Source organism: Hylobates moloch, unplaced genomic scaffold (assembly GCF_009828535.3).
Source record: "Hylobates moloch isolate HMO894 unplaced genomic scaffold, HMol_V3 SCAFFOLD_2, whole genome shotgun sequence".
Lineage (NCBI taxonomy): Eukaryota > Metazoa > Chordata > Mammalia > Primates > Hylobatidae > Hylobates > Hylobates moloch.
The window spans coordinates 4,755,870-4,777,974 of NW_026652277.1; the positions used below are offsets into that span (position 1 = coordinate 4,755,870).

General features: G+C 39.2%; 1 protein-coding gene across 2 annotated transcripts; it reads right to left on the minus strand.

Annotated features, from left to right (window-relative positions):
- Positions 1-4,971: 4,971 nt before the first annotated feature.
- On the minus strand, positions 4,972-21,637 carry LOC116457046 (aldo-keto reductase family 1 member C2). Of its 2 annotated transcripts, XM_032136337.2 has the most exons (9): positions 21,371-21,637; positions 18,812-18,979; positions 17,859-17,975; positions 16,516-16,593; positions 15,886-16,008; positions 12,649-12,758; positions 12,210-12,375; positions 9,019-9,101; positions 4,972-7,233 (listed from the first exon to the last, which is right to left on the minus strand). In XM_032136337.2, exons 1-9 carry the CDS (start codon positions 21,452-21,454, stop codon positions 7,191-7,193), a joined length of 972 nt encoding a protein of 323 aa, XP_031992228.1. In that variant the 5' UTR covers positions 21,455-21,637; the 3' UTR covers positions 4,972-7,190. The 2 variants fall into 2 exon arrangements, with proteins under 2 accessions (XP_031992228.1, XP_058287151.1); XM_058431168.1 differs by lacking the exon at positions 16,516-16,593 and having other exon boundaries at positions 21,371-21,499.
- Between the last annotated feature and the right edge of the window lie 468 nt (positions 21,638-22,105).

Consider the following 22,105-nt stretch of genomic DNA (forward strand, 5'->3'; position numbering starts at 1 on the left):
GGCAACTTAGGGCAAGCTCAAATCCCACTGCTACCACCACAGCTGGTGCTCTTTTTCAAGTGCCGCTTCCTAGCTGGAGACCAACCAACACAGTCCACACAGCACCTCAAGGAAGAATAAATAGAACTGTTCCCAGGAAGGAGAAAGTGCCTGCATGAGCTCAGCTATTACCACTGCATATCACATCCTGGCCAATCAGAGGTCTTGAGTCGGTCTGCATGACTAGTTCACTGCTCACATAACCAGCAATCAAGAAAGCCAGCACACTAAGCCTACCTACATCCAAGGAATCTCCGAGTCTACGTTGCTCCCCGCCACCTCAATCATAGCTGGTGCTGGTATCCACTGCTGGGAGACTTGAGGACAGGTCACATCACTGGATCCTTTGCAAACAAATCCAGCATCCGCCTGGAGTCTGGGAGCCCCACTGGGTGGCTAGGCCCAGAAGAGCAGTAGCAATCACTGTAGTCCAGCTCTCTGGAAGTCCCATTTCAAGGGTAGGGAAAAGAGTACCACGTAAGGGAACACCAGCGGGACAGAAAAACCTGAACGGCAGCCCTTGAATCCCAGGTCTTTCCACTGTTGGGAAGTTTCTTACAGCAGACAAACAACTACAGAGCTGGGTGCAGTAGGAAAAGCCTGCACCTCTGCCCCAACAGGCAGGCAGCTTCTGTGACTGAGAAAGGTCCTGGGGAAGCGGTCCTTGTTCCCTGCTGGTGCACCACTGTAGACACAGCTGGGGCTTATCCCATAGGAGCGCAGAGTGGATGCACCTACAGAGAGCCTTCCTGGAGCAATTCATGATTGCACCTCCACAGGAGAAGCACTCTCCAGGTGAATGCCATCAGCCTCCTCTCCTTTCTTGGTCCTGGCCAAGAGCTACAACGAGCAGCAAATCAGAGAGAACGTGCAGGTGAGGAGCCGGGCTGTGGGCCTCAGGGCTCCCGCACAGTGTCCTTCAAACATGTGCTTCTTGTAAGGTTCTGAGGACACCCTTGGGCCATCTCCTTTTCCCTGGCATAGTCTATGCACAAATGCTTTGTGTTCATCATAAGGGTTTTCCACTCTACCACAGGAAAGACAACATGGGTGGAGAGAATTAGGATGGGACCAAAACAAGAGATTTGGGTTTCAGCATCGAGTTGACAATTTACTTTGTATCCCCCTGCCAGGGACATCTCCTTTTCTTCATTTTCAAAAACAAGGAGTATAATTAGGTGTTCTTTAGTCTCCAAATCATTGTGAATTTCTTTCTTTTTCATATATACTCACGTAGGATATACTTCTTATATTTATTCTCTTAGAGTTTTATCTTTGTGAAGTGCTTGTTAACTCTCTGACTCTTTTATTGGTTGTCCTGTTTTCATGCATAGGAGATCATGATTATACTAATACTTCGGGATATAAAGAAAACTCTCTTGACATACAGGCTTTAATACAAAGCCATTTATTTAACTCATATTCCATGTTTAGAAAATTGGCCTGGGCTCAGCCTGAATGTTGCCCAGTCCTTCTGTTCCTGGCTGGGGTCTCATGTGTGTGCAGGGCAGTGAGGCAGCTCTGCTTCAGGATGTCCATGGGGCATCTGTCTGGGTGCCTGCATCTCCTCTGTGCAGTTCTTCATCCTCCAGCGATCCAGCCCAGGCTTCACCTCAGCCCAAGTCTCCCAGCAGTGGATACCAGCACCAGCTATGATTGAGGTGGCAGGCAAGTGACGTAGACTCTGAGACTCCCTGGCTGTAGGTAGGCTTAGTGTGCTGGCTTTCTCGAATGCTGGTTATGCGAGCAGTGAACTTGTCATGTGGACTGACTCAATACCTCTGACTGGTCAGGGTGTGGTACCCAGTGGTAATAGCTGAGCTCATGCAGGCACTTTCTCCTTCCTGGGAACAGTTCTATTTATTCTTCCTTGAGGTGCTGTGTGGACTGTGTTGGTTGGTCTCCGGCTAGGAGGTGGCACTTGCAAAAGAGCACCAGCTGTGGTGGTAGCAGTGGGATTTGAGCTTGCCCTAAGTTGCCCAGGGAAAGTGGTTTCTCAGGCAATGGGGGATCGGGGGGTACGAAGCTCCTAAAAGTGTATCTTTGTGTTAAGCTACCAGGATGGATGGATGGGTACCACCAGTGGGTCCAGGGTTAGGTGGGTCTGCACTCTAACTGTCCTTGGATGAGGCAGGCTGCAGCCCCTGTGAGGGCCAAGGGGTGATTCTCAGGCTGCTGGGGTAATGTTCCAGAGGAGAGTTTAATTGCCTCTGCTGCACAGAAGAGTTCAAAAAAGGGAGTGGGAAGTAGTGGGCCGCTTACAGCTTGCAGTGAGTTCTCAGACAATTGTAGCTGAGCAGTCCAGGGAGGGGGGTGGGGAGCAGCTCTTCTATGAAGGTCCCCCCAGCATCCCTCCGCCAAGTACTTATTGAAAGGGCTTGTTAAACACAAACATCCACTAGATGGCTTTATGAGGTCAGGTCGTGAGATATCTGTGGCCTTGTAAAAGCACTCAAACTGCATTCTCAGGAGGCCATTTTCAGCATTCCTTATCACACCACACACACCACTCCCTGTCCTGTTTTCAAGGTCAAGGGGTTTCATTCTCAGCACAAATAACATACACACAGTGCCTCAGTATTTTTCCATGCCCCGACCTCAAATGCCTGTACATAAGGTTGAATAGCTTGCCGTGCGCCCCCCACAGTGAGCCTCACCTAGCACCTATGCAGTTGGCAAGGCTATTTTCATTCCTTTCATTCATGCAGTGCTCTGCTGACAGTGCCAGGTTTACATCCAGGCAGTCTGCGCACAGAACTCAGACCAGCCTCAGATCATCAGCTTCCTGGCAGAGATAATAACCATGGCTTTCAGGCCACATCCCTCCCAGTCTGCCTACGAGGCTGGACACCCAGCTTCTGTGCTCATATCTGCAATGCACTTCCAGCTCTCCCCTGTGGGTTCTGCTCAAGGCACTTGTCCTCAATTGAGATTATATCACAAAATTCAGTTGGGAGCTTCTTTTACCCTGTGACCCCTCTCTGAACTCATCAGCTGACTTCGCCAAGGGCCCCTGTGACATGTAGTCAGGAATGGCTTCCCTGAGTTCACACTGAAGACTAGGAATGCCTGCAAGGCACTTTCTGATGCTGCTTCTATTTGTATATTTCACTGGCTCCCTAAATCCATAGGGATTAAAGCTACTCTGCATAGGATTAAAGCCTTCTCTTGTGGCCTGAATTTCCAGATTCCCAGTGGGGATGTGTGCTCTGGAGTGAACTCTCTCCCCTCAGAATCTGGGGATGTGATGGTTTTTTCTTATTTCATGGAGTAGGGTTGTGCCTGCGACTTCTTCAAAGTGTATGTGAAATTTTTTCGTATTTCTGTTAAGTCTCTGCATTGGTTCTTGAAAAGAAATTCACAATGTAAATCCCTACACACTAATCTCCAAGTGGGAGAGGCATGCTCACACTGCCTGCCATCTGCCATCTGGTACTTTTCTCCATTTTCTTAGTTCTTGATGAGATCTCATAGTTGACATCTGTTACCTTTTGCTGCCCCTGTGCTTGTTTTGTCATTTGTGTTATCTCTGATTTCTTTGAGTAGTTTTAAAATTATTTCTTGTAGAGATCTTTCCCCTCCCTGGCTAACTATATTACAACATATGATGTTCATTTACTATTCCAACAATCCTAGGGTCCTTAAGACTTAATCTATATCTACTCTGCAAGTGTTCTGTAAATAAAGCAAGAAAGCCTAGATATTTAAGCCACATCTCCTTAAATAATGGTTTACTGAGTATTTTAAGCCCACTGTTAAGAATTACTGCTCAGCAAAAGAAAAACAGTTTTTTGAAATTAGAACTGCCTATTGACAAGATACCTAATCAACCAAGAGCTCTCTTACAGAGAGGTTGAAAGAGATTACTGTTCTTTCCATGCCTGCTAACACAACATGCATTCTGTTTCCCATGGATCATAAAGTAATTTTGATGTTCTTGTTTTATGGTTCAGAAAATACATTTCATAAGTCTACGGCTACCATGGTGACTTGTCTGAAGAACCTGGGAAAAGAAAATTGAAAACCTTCTGAAAAAGATTTACTATTCTAGATGCCATTAAAAACTTCATGATTCGTGACAGGAGGGCAAAATATTTACTTGAACAGGAGTTTGAAAGAAGTGAATTCAACCCTCCTGGATGACTTGGAGGAATGCCAGATATCAGTGGAGAAAGTAATTGCAGATGTGGTGGAAATAGCAAGAGAACTAGAATTCAAATTGGAGCTTGCATGTTACTGAATGCTTGCGATCTCATGATGTAATTTTAACAAATGAGAAGTGTTTCTTATGGATGAGCAAGAAAAGTGGTTTGGTGAAATGGATTCCATTTCTTAGGAAAATGTTGTAAACATTGTTGGAATGGCAGCAAAGGATTTAGAATATTACAGAAGCATAGTTGATAAGGCCATGACAGTGTTTGAGAGAATTCTCTCTAATGCTATCATGTCCCCACAATGACACAGTTGCCTCACAAAGCCATTCTCAGAAGATAGCCCAGGCATTATGCAACACATGACTGTCATTGGTGACAGGGAAGGAGTCACTTGTGCCATTTTCAATGTTTTCCTACCAGGTTTATAGCTTTCTATCCTTCATATCCACTGTTACCATTTTGTGAGGTTGCATGATTTTTTTTAGTGAAATTTGGATTCCCTTCTCATTTCCTCTTGTGTATATTCTATAATTATTCTCTTTGTGATTGCTGTGGTGATGATGAAAAACTTTATAAAGTTATAAAAATTTACTTTAAATCAATATGAATTTAACTTCAGTTTCATATAAAACCATCCACTTCCCCAGGTTTTCTCCACTTCACATAGTTTTGGTCAGTAACTACAGCTTCCTACACTGCATACATATTAGCTTAGAATTATACTTATTTCTATACATTTATATCTTAAATCTTGAAGTAAAATAATGAGTAGAATCCAAAATTTCAAAAATACACGTTTTTATATTTTACCATATATTCACATTTACAAGAAGTCTTTATAACTCTATATGGCTGTAAGTTACTATTTCCTTTCATCCAACCTGAATTCCTCCCTTCAGCATTTCTTTGAGAGAAAACATAGTAAAATTAGTGATTGGAGGTCCCTATAAAATTTTCTTACATCTCAGGTGTTCCTGAAATCAGGTGTTTGGCTTTATGAAATTCTGAGTAATTTTTTTTTTAACAATAAGAGTTTTATAAAAATGGATGGTGAAGAACTGGAAAAAGCCCATAGCAGCTGTACTATTTACAAATGACTGACCTAATGATTATTTCACCTCTTGAAAAAAGAGTTACACGTGCTAAAGAGATTTGAAATATGAAAGTTTGCTTAAGCATTACACACTTTACTAAGTTTTAAGAAAATGTCAATCTTTTCTTGATACTTACATCAGTCAAGTTTATGAGATGTGAAATTGTCATTCCATAGACTCAGAAAGTTAAGGTAGAACAGGATGGCAGTGGTTTACATGAGGTTTCTTTGAGACATGCTAAGTGTGAATGTCCATTAAACTTTAACATGGAGATGCAGAGTTCACATTACGATCTTCCATTGAAGATTTGGAGGAAAAAGCTGAGCTAGAAATATTTTTGGGGGGATTTCTCAGCCTAGAGGTGATATTTAATGCAGAGAATATCTAAGATCATCAACGGAATGACAGTAGACCAGAAATAATCCAAAAAATTGGTCTAGGGCCCTCCAAATTTTATGGTCTCCTCCAATTTTATAGAATAAGTAATTTATGGAAAAATTGTGAGCTGCGAAACTTGCTGGGATGCCTATCAGCTCTGAGACATGGCTTGAGAAGGAATCTCTGACGGGGTTAACGTGGCCACCAGAGTAAGAACAGTGGAGAGTAAATGTGTTAGAACGTGTGCCCAGGTTAAAAACCACTGTCCTTCTCAAAATGCTTCGATCATTAAGACATGAGATTATCCCAAGTTTTCAAAAGTGTTTTCTAAAATGAAAATCATGTCTTCATGATTAGCTGATTTACTTAGGTCCCCTGAAAATTATGTATAAGAATTAAATGCCTTTGTAAGAGTTCTTCTTAAAATTTACCAAAGTTTGAAACCAGTGTGCTGTTTTACATACCCTGTTTCCAGAAGACGTTTGAAGTCTTGGAACATTTGATTTATTAGATGTATTATTTCCCATTTTAATCTTGAGTGCAATGCATAATGGCTTTGGGATATTTTTGTTTTATACTTGTAACTATGCCATGTTTAATGTATAAAACATTTAAAATATTGAATATCACAAATGAATAGTACATTTTTACAATCTAAGAATATTTTCTAAATATGAGGTATTCAGGGGAATGTGAATAGTCAATGATGTCTTTGATGCCCTGCCCCATCACAAACCCATAGGGTCAACGCTGTGACTGGGCACACATCAAAGATTCAGGCCTGACTCTCAGCTGTGAGGTTTGTTAAAACAATGTGGAAAGTTTCCTTTTATGGACTTGATATAATAATCACAAAAAAGGGTGCTGATATGTTTTTCCAAGCAGAGATGTACTCGACTCTCTCCTATTTAACCTTCTCATACTTGACTTCTAATCACTTTTCCTGGTGCCCTCCCATCTCCCTAACCCCCCGTCTCACAGGGATGACTCCTCCCAAGGCTCCAGAAACTCTGACCCTCGCACTTCTGGAGGGAGCCCATGAATTGCTGGTCAATATGGCTCACCTCTAGACTCCATGCTGCGTGTGGTTCTTCCTAGAAGAGCTAGAGAGGCACTGATTGATGAATACCTGTCACCTGCCCCTTTCCCAGAGGGTGAAACTCCACCCACTGCCACTGCAGAAGTGAATCTTAAATGGTTATTATCATCTTCCAATCCCGGCCCTAAACGTATAGGCAAATCACAATTTGGGGGCACTAGTGTGCCAGAAGGAAAGAAAACATAGAAGTTATGGAGACCAAAGTAGGTGAAGAATCTTTAGGAGAGAGCATTTAATTTTTTCAAAATGAAAAAACAAAATTATTGTCTTTCCTTTCTGGCCAATGGGCTTAGCTGTAGTTTGCTGAAGTCGCCAAGCAGGAGAGATTTAACCAGAGGCAATGTGTCCAGTCACCAGCATAGAGACTTCCTGTTTCACCATCCACACGCAGGGCCTTCTGGTAGACCTCATGCAATGCCCTCCATGTTAATATTCATCAGAAAATGGATAATTAGGGGGGCCAGCAAAACTGGAAAGAGAAAAAAAATGCACACTCTGAATGGCAATGACTCCATTACTAGCGGGTAGCACAGTGATTTCTAGGAAGCTGCCATTAGTTTAGATGTTACGAAGTTCCTTTTCTAACTGCTCTAGAATCTGTGTTTCTTAGTTTAATGAACGTGACTTTATCATATCTGTATTTTCAAAATAAAGAATCATTTAATTCTATTCCCCTGTCTGGAACTTAACACATAAAACACACGAAGTGAAATGTTCAAACATATTTCTCTACATCTCTCAACAACAGATCTCACATCTGTCAACAGAGCAAAGAGATATTCTGACCTTTTCTATTTCAAATTCTCAGTAAAAATGGATCTCATTCTGCCTTACATTGAAGCGGAATAAGCAAGACATATGCTCATAACTAATAAACAATTTTGAGTGTGATGATTATACTGGTAGCAATTATACTTAATTACTTTACATATTACTACCTGCCTATCATATGCAACCCAGTTGGTTAGATTCAGAAATGTAAATTGTTGTTTTTGATATAGGGTCCAATATCCAAAGAGCTACAATGTATAAACCATTTTATGGGTAGAATTAACACAAAATATAAAGACACAGATAAATGACTGCTCACATGTACAATTACAACTTATTAATTAGGGAATTGAGCCTATCCTTTGTGATTACACCAAGATCAAACACTTGGAAGCTTGCAAGTGGTTTACTTCAGACCATATTTGAGTTCTGTGAAATAACACTAGTGATTGATTTTATGATCCCCCAAAACATTAATTGGTTGTAAAACTTTCTAATGCTTGCCACTTTTCCTTTTCTTTTTATCATCTCCATTTTCATTTTGTATTTTCCTCTAAATGAATAAAATACTACTAATAATATCCACCAAATTTTGGGTACTTATGATGTACCATTGTGCTTGTTTTTTCACCCATGATCTCATCATCTCTATTACTTGTTGAAATCCCTACTGCCAGCAGTTACATAACTTCTTTTTCCCTCATTATATGAATGACTTTCTACGAATCCTAGAACCTTAGAACATAGAGGGATAGTAAACGTCTGTTATTGGTTATAAATTATCACCAACAATGGTGCTTTTGCATCTAAACTCTGCATTTGATTTTAACACTTCTTCATTCTCTGCACTGAGATCTCCATATTGCAGAACACCAAGGCCAAGCGCTCCTATTCGCTCCACTAAGACAGACTTTCTGGAGGCAAATGCAGTGTTTGGCTCATGGACAAACATGCAAAGAAAGGCACAAAAAAGGTTTGAAATGATTAAAAATGCTAAATTGACAGGATCCAGCAAGCAATTCCATGTGAAGGAGGTGGGAATTGAACCTGGCCCACAAGATTGACGGAACTGCCTTTGATCTGGTAAGACATTGAGCAGGTTGGGAAGAACAAGATATAAGCACAGATTCGGAAACATCTAATGCGACCACATGGGCAATATCCACAGTGTGTACACTAGACAGTAGTACAAATTGCAGGCCTACATGGAAGGTGCAGATTCAGCAATGATCTTGGCTGCTCTGGAAAGTTCCCTGGAGTCACGAAGGCAGAGGCACAGGTTGACCCATGCTGACCCCGGGCCACTCTCCCTGCCAGAGAACAGAGCTCTGGAGTGAATCCAGGAGGAGACTTCCAGAAAGCTCCTGTCTCACCTCTGTCTCACATTGGCCTCTGTGCCCCTGGTGTGGAGGTCACTCTCAACACCCATCCTACATTCCTCCTCTGAAAATAAATTAGGACATCCATCACCAAAATTACTTACATATCAAGGGTCAAATATCGCACATTTCTGTTTAGGCCATCTATGGTTTTCATGTCCTCTGGAGTCAACTGGAATTCAAACACCTATCAAAGTAATGGAAAACTTTAATTGTTTTTAGATTACATCATTGCCAGTTGGGAACAACCAAGTTCATCAGACAGTAGGGTGCAGAGACAATACTTAAAAGATTGATACTTTCCAAAATTTATGAAACACCTCTCTAAACACTCAAGTGGTCAATGAAAACCAGTCAAAAATAAGCAAAAATCCATTCCCAGATAAAATATTTTGAAACTGCACAACACTGCAGACAAAGAGAATATCTCAAAAGAAGCTGAAGAAGAAACAGAGCTTACTCTGTGCCCACATGATAGGGTCATGTACCTAGAAGACCCACAAGAATCTAGAGGCAAATTTTGTAATGTCTAGCATAATTTAGTAGGTTTGATGAATAACATTGAATATCTACCTCTCCAATGAACAGGTATAATAGGAAAAATTAGTTTTCAACATAACTCAGCCAATAATTGTCTAAATAGTAATGATTTCACATTCAAAAGGTGTGGGTACTCACTATGTAAATTTGGGAGACTCTAAATATCAAAAAGGTGTCACTTCTTCTAATACATTAAATCAAATAAGTGTATAAATCCATAGGGAAACGGAAGGAGTAATACAGAAAATGAGAGAGAGTAAAAAATGACAGCAATATAACACTTGATGAATCTAGGTAAGAGGATTTGTTGCATTATTCTTTTAATATTTCTATATATTAGAAAATCCATAAAATAGAAATGAAGTTATCAAAAACTATTAAAATCAGTAACAGAGAAAGTTATGAAATTAATTATATATTTATTAAAAGACCATTTATTAATAAGTGGGAAATTCATATTATGAGCATGGATTGGAAATCTCAATATTGTCAAAGATTTAGTTCTCTCCACGTTGATCTGCAGGCTTATTACAATGTCAAAAAGAGACTAAACATTTATTTGCTTGTGGAAGTTAATAAGATGATTCAAAATTTTAATAACACATTAGTCAAGAATACCTAAGATATTATTAAATAAATGAAGAAGTTAGAAAAATATTTGTACCATATTGGAAGTGAAACTTACTTTTTAAAATCATAGTATGGAAAAGTAAATAAGTTAACTGAAGATGGAAGAGAGGCCAGATAATTGTTCATGGACATTTCATATATGTTACAGGTAAAAAAATCAAGTTATGTGAGCAAATATGAACTTTTCAATAAATGGTGGGAAATTTTGCTAAAAATTCAAAAACTAGATATGCATATTTGGATCCTTATTTCATATAGTATTTAAAAAATCAATCCCATTAGAATTAACCAAATTTATAAGGAAAGAATATTAACAATTTTGTAAGATAACACAGTAAAATATTGTGATATTCCCAATATAGGATAAGACACAACACTCACCAACCACAAGAAAGAGGCATGAAAAATTAGTCTACATGAAGGATAGAAACTTTTGTTTGTGAAAACGTAACCACAGAGAATATGACAACACAGGTAAAATTTGGGAGATGTTATTTCAAGAATACATTCAAGTCTCTAAAGAATTAATATCCAGAATAAATACATATATATGTATGGTTTCTAGTTAATCTAACATATATATTATATAACTCATATGTCATACATCTCATATATCTATATATACTAGATGAATTAGAGAACATACACATATGTATAAATACTGATAATTTCCACAGTATTTCATAATATTTCCTTTTAGTTTTGTGGGTTTTCTAATGTCTAAAAACATTTTTAAAATAATATAGTAAATGCCATTACCTAGATTCGTCAATTGTTTCATTGTCATTTTTTACTTTCTTTCTCATTCTCTGTATCATTATTTCAGAGTATCCTATGGATTTCTACACTGATTTTACTTAACGTTTTAGCAAATAGTGACACATATACATATATGTGATATATGTCATATATATGACATAGGTTTTATAATATATATCATATATGATGCATATTTCATGTGTCTATATATAACTAATTAGAAAACGTACATATATATGCATGTATTCTGGATATTAATTCTTTAGAGACTTGGATGTATTCTTAAGAATATATGAAATAATATATCAATTTATATATATTCATATTCATACATATAACTATTAATATGTTATTTCACACATATCGTATCAATGATAGATTAATTAGGAACATGCCCTCTAACAATCACATGTCCCTGTATCCACCTGCTTGGTTATCTGAATTTCCACCTCCTTCCAATAAGAGGTGGTGTCTTTTTCCCCACCCCTCGAGTCTGACCTGTCCTGTAACTTGCATTAGGTGATAGAATTTCCCAGAAGCGGTGGTTGGCAGCTCTGAGCCTAGACCTGAAAACGCTTTGCATGTGTCCACTCACTGCCTTGGGGTCGTGCCCTGTGCTGAGGTGAACCCTGGGCTGGATGGCTGGAGGATAAATAACTGCATGGGAGAGGGGGGCACTCACACAGATGCCCCAGCGACATCCTGAAGCAGAGCTGCCTCACTGCCCCGAGCACACATGAGAGCCCAGCCAGGAACAGAAGGACCAGACTGAGTTTAGGCTGAGCCCAGGCTAATTTTCTAACCATGGAATCTTGAGCTCAATAAATGCTTTTGCATTAAGCCTCTATGTTAAGTGGGTTTGTCTTATAACCTAAGGTATTAGTATAAATATGGTCTCCTACGCATAAAAATAAAGACACACAACCACCTTGCCAAAAAAAAAAAAAAGGGGGCAAAGTTAAACAAGCACTTCACAAAGATAAAATTCTAAGAGAATAAATATAGGGAATTTATACTACACAAATATACAAGAAGAAAAATCCACCATGAGTTGGAGACTAAAGAACGTCTAATCAATGCGTCATTATAGAAAATAAAGAAAAGGACATATCCCCAGCAGAGGGATATGGATATCACTGACTTAATGCTAACCCAAATCTCTAGTTTTGATCCCATCCTGTTTCTCTCCACCTCTGTTGCCTCTCCTGTGGTAGAGTGGAAGAAACCCTTATGATGCACACAAAGAGTTCATGCATAGGAAATACAGGGAAATGGAGCTGGCCCAAGGCTGTCCTGAGAGCCTTACAAGAAGCACACGTGTGAAGGACACTGCAGGAGACCTGAAGCCCACAGCCCCGCTCCTCACCTGCATGTTCTGTCTGATCCGCTGCTCGTTGTAGCTCTTGGCCAGGACCACAACCCCACGCTGCAGCTGGTAGCGCAGGGCAATCAGGGCTGGGGTTCGCTTGTGCTTTTTTGCCAAGGCACAAAGGACGGGGTCCTCCAAGAGAACCGGGGAGTTCGGGTCCACCCTGGAAGGAAAGGCAGAAATGCTGAAGCCCAGAGGCTGGGGATACAGTCTGTTAGGCAGCTCCCTAAACAGACGAAGGCGTCCACTCTGCACCAGAGCTTCTCAAGTGAGGCCCCTGAACAGCAGCCTCAGCATCACCCGGGATCTTGTCAGAAATGCAAATTCTTCCCTCACCCCAAGTCAGCTGTGAGTGAACTCCAGGAAACAGCATGATCTGATTAAATTTTTTTTATCAAACCGGTGTTTTAGGTAAACTTCCTGTATCTCTTATTACCATTTTTCTTCTCGATGGGATCCCAGAGCACTATAGGCAACCAGGACAATGTCTTTTGACTTGCAGAAATCCAGCAGTTTTCTCTGGTTGAAGTAAGGATGACATTCCACCTGCAGATGAGCAAGATGGAAAAGCATCAGATAATCCAAAAGTTACATTAATATTAAAATCACCAAAGTAAAAGAAGCTGAATAATGTAGAGCATTAAATTTGCACTGAGGGGCCGGGCGCGGTGGCTCACGCCTGTAATCCCAGCACTTTGGGAGGCCGAGGCGGGCAGATCACGAGGTCAGGAGTTCGAGACCATCCTGGCTAACACGGTGAAACCCCGTCTCTACTAAAAATACAAAAAAATTAGCCGGGCGTGGTAGCGGGCACCTGTACAGTCCCAGCTACTCTGGAGGCTGAGGCAGGAGAATGGCGTGAACCTGGGAGGTGGAGCTTGCAGTGAGCCGAGATTGTGCCACTGCACTCCAGCCTGGGTGACAGAGCAAGACTCCATCTCAAAAAGAAAAAAAAAAATCTGAACTGAGAATACTATTGTCAATAAATGATCTTTTTCATAAAAATAAATTGTATGCCCCTCTCTCCTAAGAAAATAGAAATGCTATTTCTGAGCACAAGCTCAATCTCAATCACTCTGACCACTAGAAGGAGACACGGCCAATTTCAGAGCTGGGATGAGGTAAGATTCTTTGAGCTTTTGGCATCAGATCGTGCCAGAAATCAAGAATTTGGTCAAAGACTCATGAGGGCCGGTCTGAAAGACAAAAGAACTAGTTTCCTAATTAATAACCAAAATGTATACATATATATATATGTTTTCTAATTCATCTAACATATTATATATATCATATATGCCATCTATGAGATACATATATATCCATATATAATGGATGAACTAGAAAACATACATATACTTATAAATACTGATAATTTTAATAGTCTTTAATTACTTTTCCTTTTTGTATGATGGACTTGTATCATGACATCTCAAATGTCACCAGTGGGTTTCCTATGAAACAAGTGCTTTTGTCTTTTAGATCTACCTTCAGGAGTCTTTGACCAAATTCTTCTTTCATATATACATGTATATATATATATATATATGTATGTATGTATATAGCTACTGAGTAGATATGAGCATTAAAAATAAGTAAAATGAATTAAAAATCATAGGACAAAAATCCATGAGTCTATAGTGATTAGTGAATGAGAAAAAGAACAAAAATATTTGTCTACTCTGATGGTAGTCATTATAGTAATTACATTCTCCGTACGTTGCTAATTGAAGGAAGACGTTAACTTTTACTCTGACTTAGAGAAATAATAGTTTATTATTTTTACTTGGTGAGAAATTACTTTTAGTAAAATTTCAGGTAAGAATAGTTTAAACAGTGGTTAAAATTGGAAATTTTATGTAAAAACCCCAAGGAAATAACAAATTAGAAAACAGAAATACAATACAAAAAAGTTCAAATCACTGATGTATACTCAATCATATGTGAAAATTTGTCATGGGAATATGACTGCTTCTGTTGAGAATTATCCCCCAGCAGATTACTAGTAACTGTTAAAGAGAAAACATGAGTTAAAAACAACAGATCTGACCATTGTTAGCTTAACCAAGTTTTTAAAACTGGCTTCACCACTACTGGGGCACTCTGTGATTGTATGCGGTCTAGTGTGGTGCAATTAGAAAAACACAGCATGATAAAAACATTTTCTTGCCCCAAAGGTTTAAGTCAATGTAATAAAACACTCTCATCTAACTTCTAATTTACAGAAACCTTCAACAACTGGGAAAAATAAGTTAACTGATATCAAAATACAACAATATAAAAACAATTGAATTCTGGTTAAAAAAGAAGAGCTACAAAAGACATTTTGATTAAACAATGAAAAATTCAAATATGGACTGGATACCAAATGACATGAGGGCACTATAGATGATGTTCTTAGATACAGTAATGACACTGGAACTGGGAGAATATCTTCATTCCTGTGACATGCTTTGAGAGGTCTCTAGGGGTCAACTGTCATCTTTACAATTTACCTTGAAAAGTTTCTAGAAACATTATATATATTTATGCAAATATATCCCTATATAACATTGCAAAATGTTAGTAATTTTGAATATAAATGGTAACATGTGTCTCCAGTATTATTTTTATCAACTTTTTGGAAAGTTTGAAAATTGCCATATTAAAAAATTGGGGAACTACTAGTATTAAAAGCACATTAATTTCTCAATGCTTTTATTAAATTATCACAGCACTGTATCATTATACCAAATTCACTATTTTATATATATGTATTTCCACTGTAGATCTTTACTGATTGACTCTAAGTTTTAAAAAATAAAATAAAACAAAAAAATGTAAGTTACTGGGAAAGGTGTAGTAACTTTAATGCTGAAATGTGTGTAACATTTGGGGGCAGTCAATTTGATCAAGGAGGCCTGGAATCACCAGTCAGGACTCAAGGAAAAGATGGAATTCTATCTAGGCTATGAAAGAAACACACAGAGAATAGATGTGTTTAAGCAGGTGATTGCATGACAGACTCCAAAGAAGAGCAGCCGACTAGGAGCGGGGGCAGTCATAGGTCAGCTCCATGTTCTGCTGAACCTTCCTCAGTGTGGATTTCATCCACTGTGAACAGATATCTCCATAAACAGGTCATTTTCTCTTTCTACCATGGATGACCTTCATTGTCTGCAGATAATTTTTAGTGTATCTATGCCCTTGGTCAAGAAGGGTGAAAGCAGAGATACCAAGAGGCACTGAGACATCTGAAACCCATGTAAATATCTAGTATTTCTCTTCTCTTGCTCTCACTCTCTCCTTATGTACTGCTCATTCCATCTCTTCATGTCTTCATATCTATGCACAGTTCCCTCCAAATCACCTTCACTCATCCACTCTCTGGTCATCTTTCATAGCTTAGGGGTAAGTCCACCTTTCCCTGAGTCTAATTGGCAATCCTTGGAATCCTTGATCGAATTGACCTCCCATAAATGTAACACAATGCAGCATCAAAGTTACAACATCTTTTCGTAAGACTTTTCTAAGCAAGGTACAAGTAAGAGCCCTCCATGCCCTTCTAGGAAGAGACTTTGCTCTCTAGAATCTTCTCTTTTACAAAGATAAGTGGGACTAAATGAATGGATACTTGGCAATAGGACAGAAAGAGGGGCATGAAGAACAGAAAGCAGAGGAGGCTGAGGGCGCTCACCTGGTTGCAGACGGGCTTGTACTTGAGCCCTGGCTTGTTGAGGATCATCTCCAGCAGCCTGTGGTTGAAGTTGGACACTCCGATGGACTTGGCCAATCCTGCATCTTTACACTTCTCCATGGCCTGGGAAAAAGGAATTGTGAGGTGTCATTTGTGTAGTCGACTGAAGAGCAAGATAAATGTAACATAGAACTGTTACACCTACCTAACTCCGTGAGGTAGGTGATGCAATGCTCCAGAGAATGATATGTGAAAGCAACAACTGTCAAGACATGACAGTCAAACTAGCTAGCTGTGCTTCTTAAAAGGGAGAAAATAAAACAGAAAAATTGGGGAAGAAGATAGTGATTGCAAGAGTAAGAATTTCTGTTTCCTCCTTAGGAAACTGGAGAGATTAATGCACAGGCAAGGAAAGAAATCCCAGTCCTCCTTACCCCCAATTCTCCTCCTCCACTTCTCTCTTTTGTATGCCTGTCATTTCTTTTTCCTCACTGCTCACAAAAACTACCTTTGTAAAGCTCCTAAGTTTTTGATCCAATGGTGCATTTTCCATTCTTGTGCTTGGAAGATAGGAAACAGATGTATCCTATCTCATCTTTCTTATCTGTTCTCTCACCTCCAAACACTCACCTCCCATGTGGCACAGAGGTCCACTGTGTCAAACAGTACTTTTCCATTTTCATCTTTTGGGATCACCTCCTCACCTGGCTGAAGTAGAAGCAGTCAGTTTAGAGATGTCACAAGTCAATTTCTCCACACATAGCCATGCTCTGAGGTACATTTATTGACACTAATCCTCCATGAGGTAGCTGATGCAATGCTCCAGAGAATGATATGTACAAAGTGTACTACATATGAAGGTATAAGGAATGTCTTCAGGAGATAGACTTCCTCTAATCTCTTACAACTCTTATATGTATAAATAAATGCCATCTTTCTGGTTCCTAATGGAGTGTCATCATTGACTTTCATTGACTTTCTTCTGCTCCTATAATTTTCTCTGTGGCAATACCTCTCTTCAACTGCAAAAGACCTTGATATCCAAGTATAATGGATTGTACTTTTGACCCAGGTGCTACTATCAGAGTTGTTTATCTCCCTGAACGTGTGATCTTCCATGAACAGGACCATGAAGCAATCATGAAGTCAATGGAGGTGTTTTCAAGGCTAGTTTGGAAATTAGGAGATGCACAGGAGCTCACAGTAATGAACATGGGCCTTAAAGTGCTCCAAAGCCATAAATGCCAACAATGAAAAAGGTTGGAACAAATATTTAAAAAGCCTTTTGTAATAAAGCAGGGATAAGGATGGAGAAAGGATATATTTTTAGAGTTTTTATCAAATTCTTAATGTAGCCATGGCTTTGATTTCCCATTATCATATCTAATACACCCTTTTGCATTAACTAGCCTGACTAGTTTTCAGTACCTTAAGGCAAAAGTTATGAATGACACAAGAATTCATGGCTAAGCAAAAATAAAAACTCCGTATGAAAAGAGAGGAAGCAGAAGCAACAAGGTTTCCCATGAAGGTTTGTAGTTTAAGACACTCCCGGACTGAGTTCTCCCACCTTGAAAAGAGGCAAGAAGATGGAAACTCATTGTGCACCCTATGTGCAGCAGCTTTTCTGGACACCACAGCTTCATGAAACTCTGTGTCTGTGAACATCCCAAGAGGTGAAATCAGGAGTCATAACTAAGACCTTGTGCCTTCAAGGAGATGATTGTCATTTCCTCAAGTTTTTGAGGCAGAGGCTTTGAGGATTCTGCACTCTCTTTTCTTGTAGACATGAATCACGGAAGTACGGATTCAAAATGTATTCCATAGAAAGGAATTAGGAGTTAGGTTTGGGGCTCTTCTTCCATGTTATAATCCCTATGTCCTCCTAAGAAAAAGTTTAGTTCAAATATCCATGACAACAATATTTATGCTGACAACAAAGTGAAATTAATTTGATCACACAAGCTGCCTACCTTTACAGACACTGGAAAATGAATAAGATAGAGGTCAACATAGTCCAACTGAAGATTTTTCAGTGACCTTTCCAAGGCTGGTCGGACCAACTCTGGTCGATGGGAATTGCTCCAAAGCTGCAGAGGTTAGAGAAAGGAAGTTGTGTAATGAAAACTTGAGCCAATTTTACTAGTTTGCTCCACCTAATATTTAGACATTTTCTACTACTTCAAAACTAATGACCACAGGCAAAATTATTCTCTCTCTTCTTGTGATGCCTTTTGTTCTGCCATATCCTGATGAACTTTATAATATGTTGGATATATAGTTAGTACATATATTGAATGAAAGAGTGAAATTACTCAAAAGGTAAAAGTTGTTATCAAATCATAAGCATACCCATTATCTGAATTATCTTTGGTAAGTTTTACAACTCATGTTAGTGGTGTAATTATTTCATCTATTCAGCCCAATGGGCAAGACTAAGTATCTTTATGGTTTAGAAACTGAGGAGGCAAACACAGTTTTTAATGTCAACTTGGGCTGGACACAATTTGAGATAATGTAGGCATTATTCTTTAATACTCACAGAGCTTGCTTGTACTCTCTCTATGATCAACATAATAATGGAAACTGACAATCATAACAAGTGTAAGAAACTCACCCAGGAGGCAAGAAATAATATAATATGATTAGGAATTTTTCTGATTCTATAGTCTATGTTAAACCATACTGATCTGTGCTGAGCTCAAAAAGTAAAGGCACTTTGAAGTCATGATTTGGAACACTGCAAAGATGAGAAAGCCATCTTCACTTCCTGCCTTTGATGTTAGTTTTAATACATGAATAATTGTGAAAAAATTGAAATAAATAAGCACAATTCACCCTCAACTATGGATCCAGTCATAGAATTGCCACCTCCATACGATCACAATAAATACACGTGCACACAAGCTCATCATAGGCACAGTACCTTTGAAGTGTAGAATATGTCTTCTCTCTTCACACTGCCATCTGCAATCTTGCTTCGGATGGCCAGTCCAACCTGCTCCTCATTATTGTATAAATGAGCAGAATCAATATGGCGGAAGCCAGCTTCTATTGCCAATTTGGTGGCCTCTAAAGCTTTACTTTTAGGAACCTGGGGGAGCAACCAAAGGTAGTATTTTCTGACTAATGTGCCTGAGAGTTAGTTCAGGCACAAGTAGCAACGTTCACAAAAATCAGCTTTTCCTCCTTTCTTGGATGAGTTCTGTATGTAGAATTATAAGCCCATCCCAGTCTCACTGGGTCTTTCCCAGTTAGTAATAAAGGTTGGGCACAGCAGGAACTTCTGCAGTCCCAGAAAAATCACTGCTTGACCGCTAGTTTGGAAGTGTCCCCAAAACAATTTTAGGTTCAGTCATTTTTTGGAAAAATTAACAGGATGCAACCTATAGTTATAGATATAATCTTAATTATTTTTAGTATGGTAAAATTAACACAAGGAATGGCCAGGTGTGGTGGCTCACACCTGTAATCCCAGCACTTTGGGAGGCCAAGCTCGGCGGATCACGAGGTCAGGAGATCGAGGCCATCCTGGTTAACAACCCTATCTCTATCAAAAATAGAAAAAATAAGCCGGGCATGGTGGCAGGCACCTGTAGTCCCAGCTACTTGGGAGGCTGAGGCAGGAGAATGACGTGAACCCAGGAGGCGGGGCTTGCAGTGAGCTGAGATTGCACCACTGCACTACAGCCTGGACAACAAAGTGAGACTCTGTCTCAGAAAAACAAAACAAAAACAAACAAACAAAAAAAGAAATCAACACCAGGAAATAGCCACATGGAAGGAATTATGAAGGAATGCAGTGTAAGCTCCTGTGATTCCTCTCCCACCATGTTGCACAGAACACACTGACTTTACCTAGCATCATATTTTGTCAATGTATGTGAACTGTTGTCTACAAGAGATGCTCTCTACATACTCCATTACTAAGATTTTGTCTGGGACTGGTTACATTTACTCACTCTGCTTCGCAGACACAAAACTTCCAAAAGTCTCCCAAAGGAAAGCAGGTGCACAGAAACCCCGCAGTTTGCACAAGCAGTTACTTACAGCCACCATTCTTATCAGTTAGGAAATAGCGAGAAATCCACCTTATCAGATACCAGCAGGTTTATATGGGAAACAGGCCTGTCTATGGATAGCAGTCTATTATATCAAGTCTTTTCTACACAGCCATTAGCTATTCTGTCTGCATGACAGAACTAAATAGTAGGAGTAAAGATGTATACTCTAAGGATATTGATTTGTATAAGAAATAGACTGCAGGGAGTAAGTGATTAGCAAAATGGGGTTCAGCTCCATAAATTCAAGGCAACTCTTTTAGGAAACATATGATTGCAGTGAAATTTACAATTATTGACTTACGTAACAAATTTGGATGCAGATTTGAAAGTATATCTTTTAAATGACAAAAACAGAAACAAAGCAAACTGTTTTCCCATCTTGAAAGTATTTCAGAGGCTTTCTTTCTCCCATGGAATTACAAGGAACAAGGTACTGGGTCTCACAGCCCACTCCTCATACCATCCTTGATCATTTCTTTGCTGAACAAGTACTCAAAGGCTTACCAAAGCCGAAGCTTCAGTGGTGTCCTCATCTTTACTTCCTCTCCACACCAATTTGTATTACAAAGTAAACCACTCCTGTCAATGGTCTTCAAAATGTCCCTTTGTAAATCCTTATATTGTACAGATCAGAAATATGAAACTCAAATTTTATGTAACTAGTGCTTATTCACACACATTGTATTCCCAAGACAGTCTTGAGATACAAGTTTTCTTCCAGTGTAGAAATAGCTAAGTCTAGAAAATAAAATCTATTCCATTAATTTTCTTGCCAGAGAAACAAGAAATTTCTCTGTTACAATATTTTGATACAAATCTGACCCATATAAACAAAGACAAAGAATTTAAATTTTCCTTGTTAGGTTCTAGTATTTTTTTTTTTTCTTAAAATGAGGATATTGTATTATTTCAGGTAATTTTCCCAGAGGTGCAAATAGTACATGGGAAATTCTCTTTAGTCCAGGTCTAGTATTACAGTGTGGTGCCCAAGGCCGCCCATCAGAACAGTGATACTCTCGCAACAGATTTCATGCACCACGTCCCCACTAACTTTTGCCATAAACTTTCCTCTGAATTGTGTCTTCTTGGAAGAAGTAAATATCTGTTCAACTATACAAAGAAACAGAGCAACCACTCCCATTGCAATCAATCTTCAAGAGAGGGAGCAGGCAGGCCGTGTTCTTTCTGCTGAGTTTTATAGACTCTGACAAGCTGTGAAATAAACATCAACAGAAGACAAAACAGTGCCCCAAATAAGCAGTAGATGACCCTGTGACAAGACGGCATTGCAGAACAAAGACTGACATTTAAAGGGGAGTCATGCAGAGTAACACAGGAACACAAGCCTGACAACCCGGTCAGCTTCCACTTACTCTAGCTTTGCTCCTTTCAACTCTCAACACTAAAAACATTATTGTTACCTCTGCAGGCGCATAGGTGCCAAATCCCAGGACAGGCATGAAGTGACCATCATTCAGCTTCACACACTGGTATTTCGAATCCATTTCTGTCACAGGCCTGGTTAGCAAATGTTTCTCTCTTCCTCTCTCACAGGCTGTAAGAGCAATGAGCTGGCAATGCCTCTGAGCACACTGTCTGCTGGCTAACCAATGGCATGTGAGAGGAGGGACAGAGGCAGTCTTACACAAGCTGTGATAAAAATTGAATCCAGTTCAACCATTTCTTATCTAAGAAAATTCATAAGTAAATTATTTTGTGGTCGATATACTCATTAATTTCTCTCTGAAGTATTTTTGCTATTCTAAATCTCTATAAATATGACATAAATTATTCAAAGAGATGGTAGACCAAATTGTGACTTTATATAAGACTATAGAAACCTCTAGCTACACAGCTCTTTTTTGTTTGTGCCACGATGATGTTCCTGCTGTATCTTGCAGCATTTGAAATGACTAATTTTCATTTTTCTCTCTCTCACACACACAATTTAAAGGAATGACTAATGAGCATTTCTTTAAAATATTGCCCTCAATTAAAAATTAAAGTTACAATTTTAAAATGCGTTACTTTTTTATCAGCAAATCTATTGTTTCTTTCTTATTAGCCTTGTAAGAGAAACACCCTTCCTGATCAAGGTGCAGTCCTGACAAAGTTGTAATCCTGATGTGAGTGTAAATAAAAAAGAAAATATGACG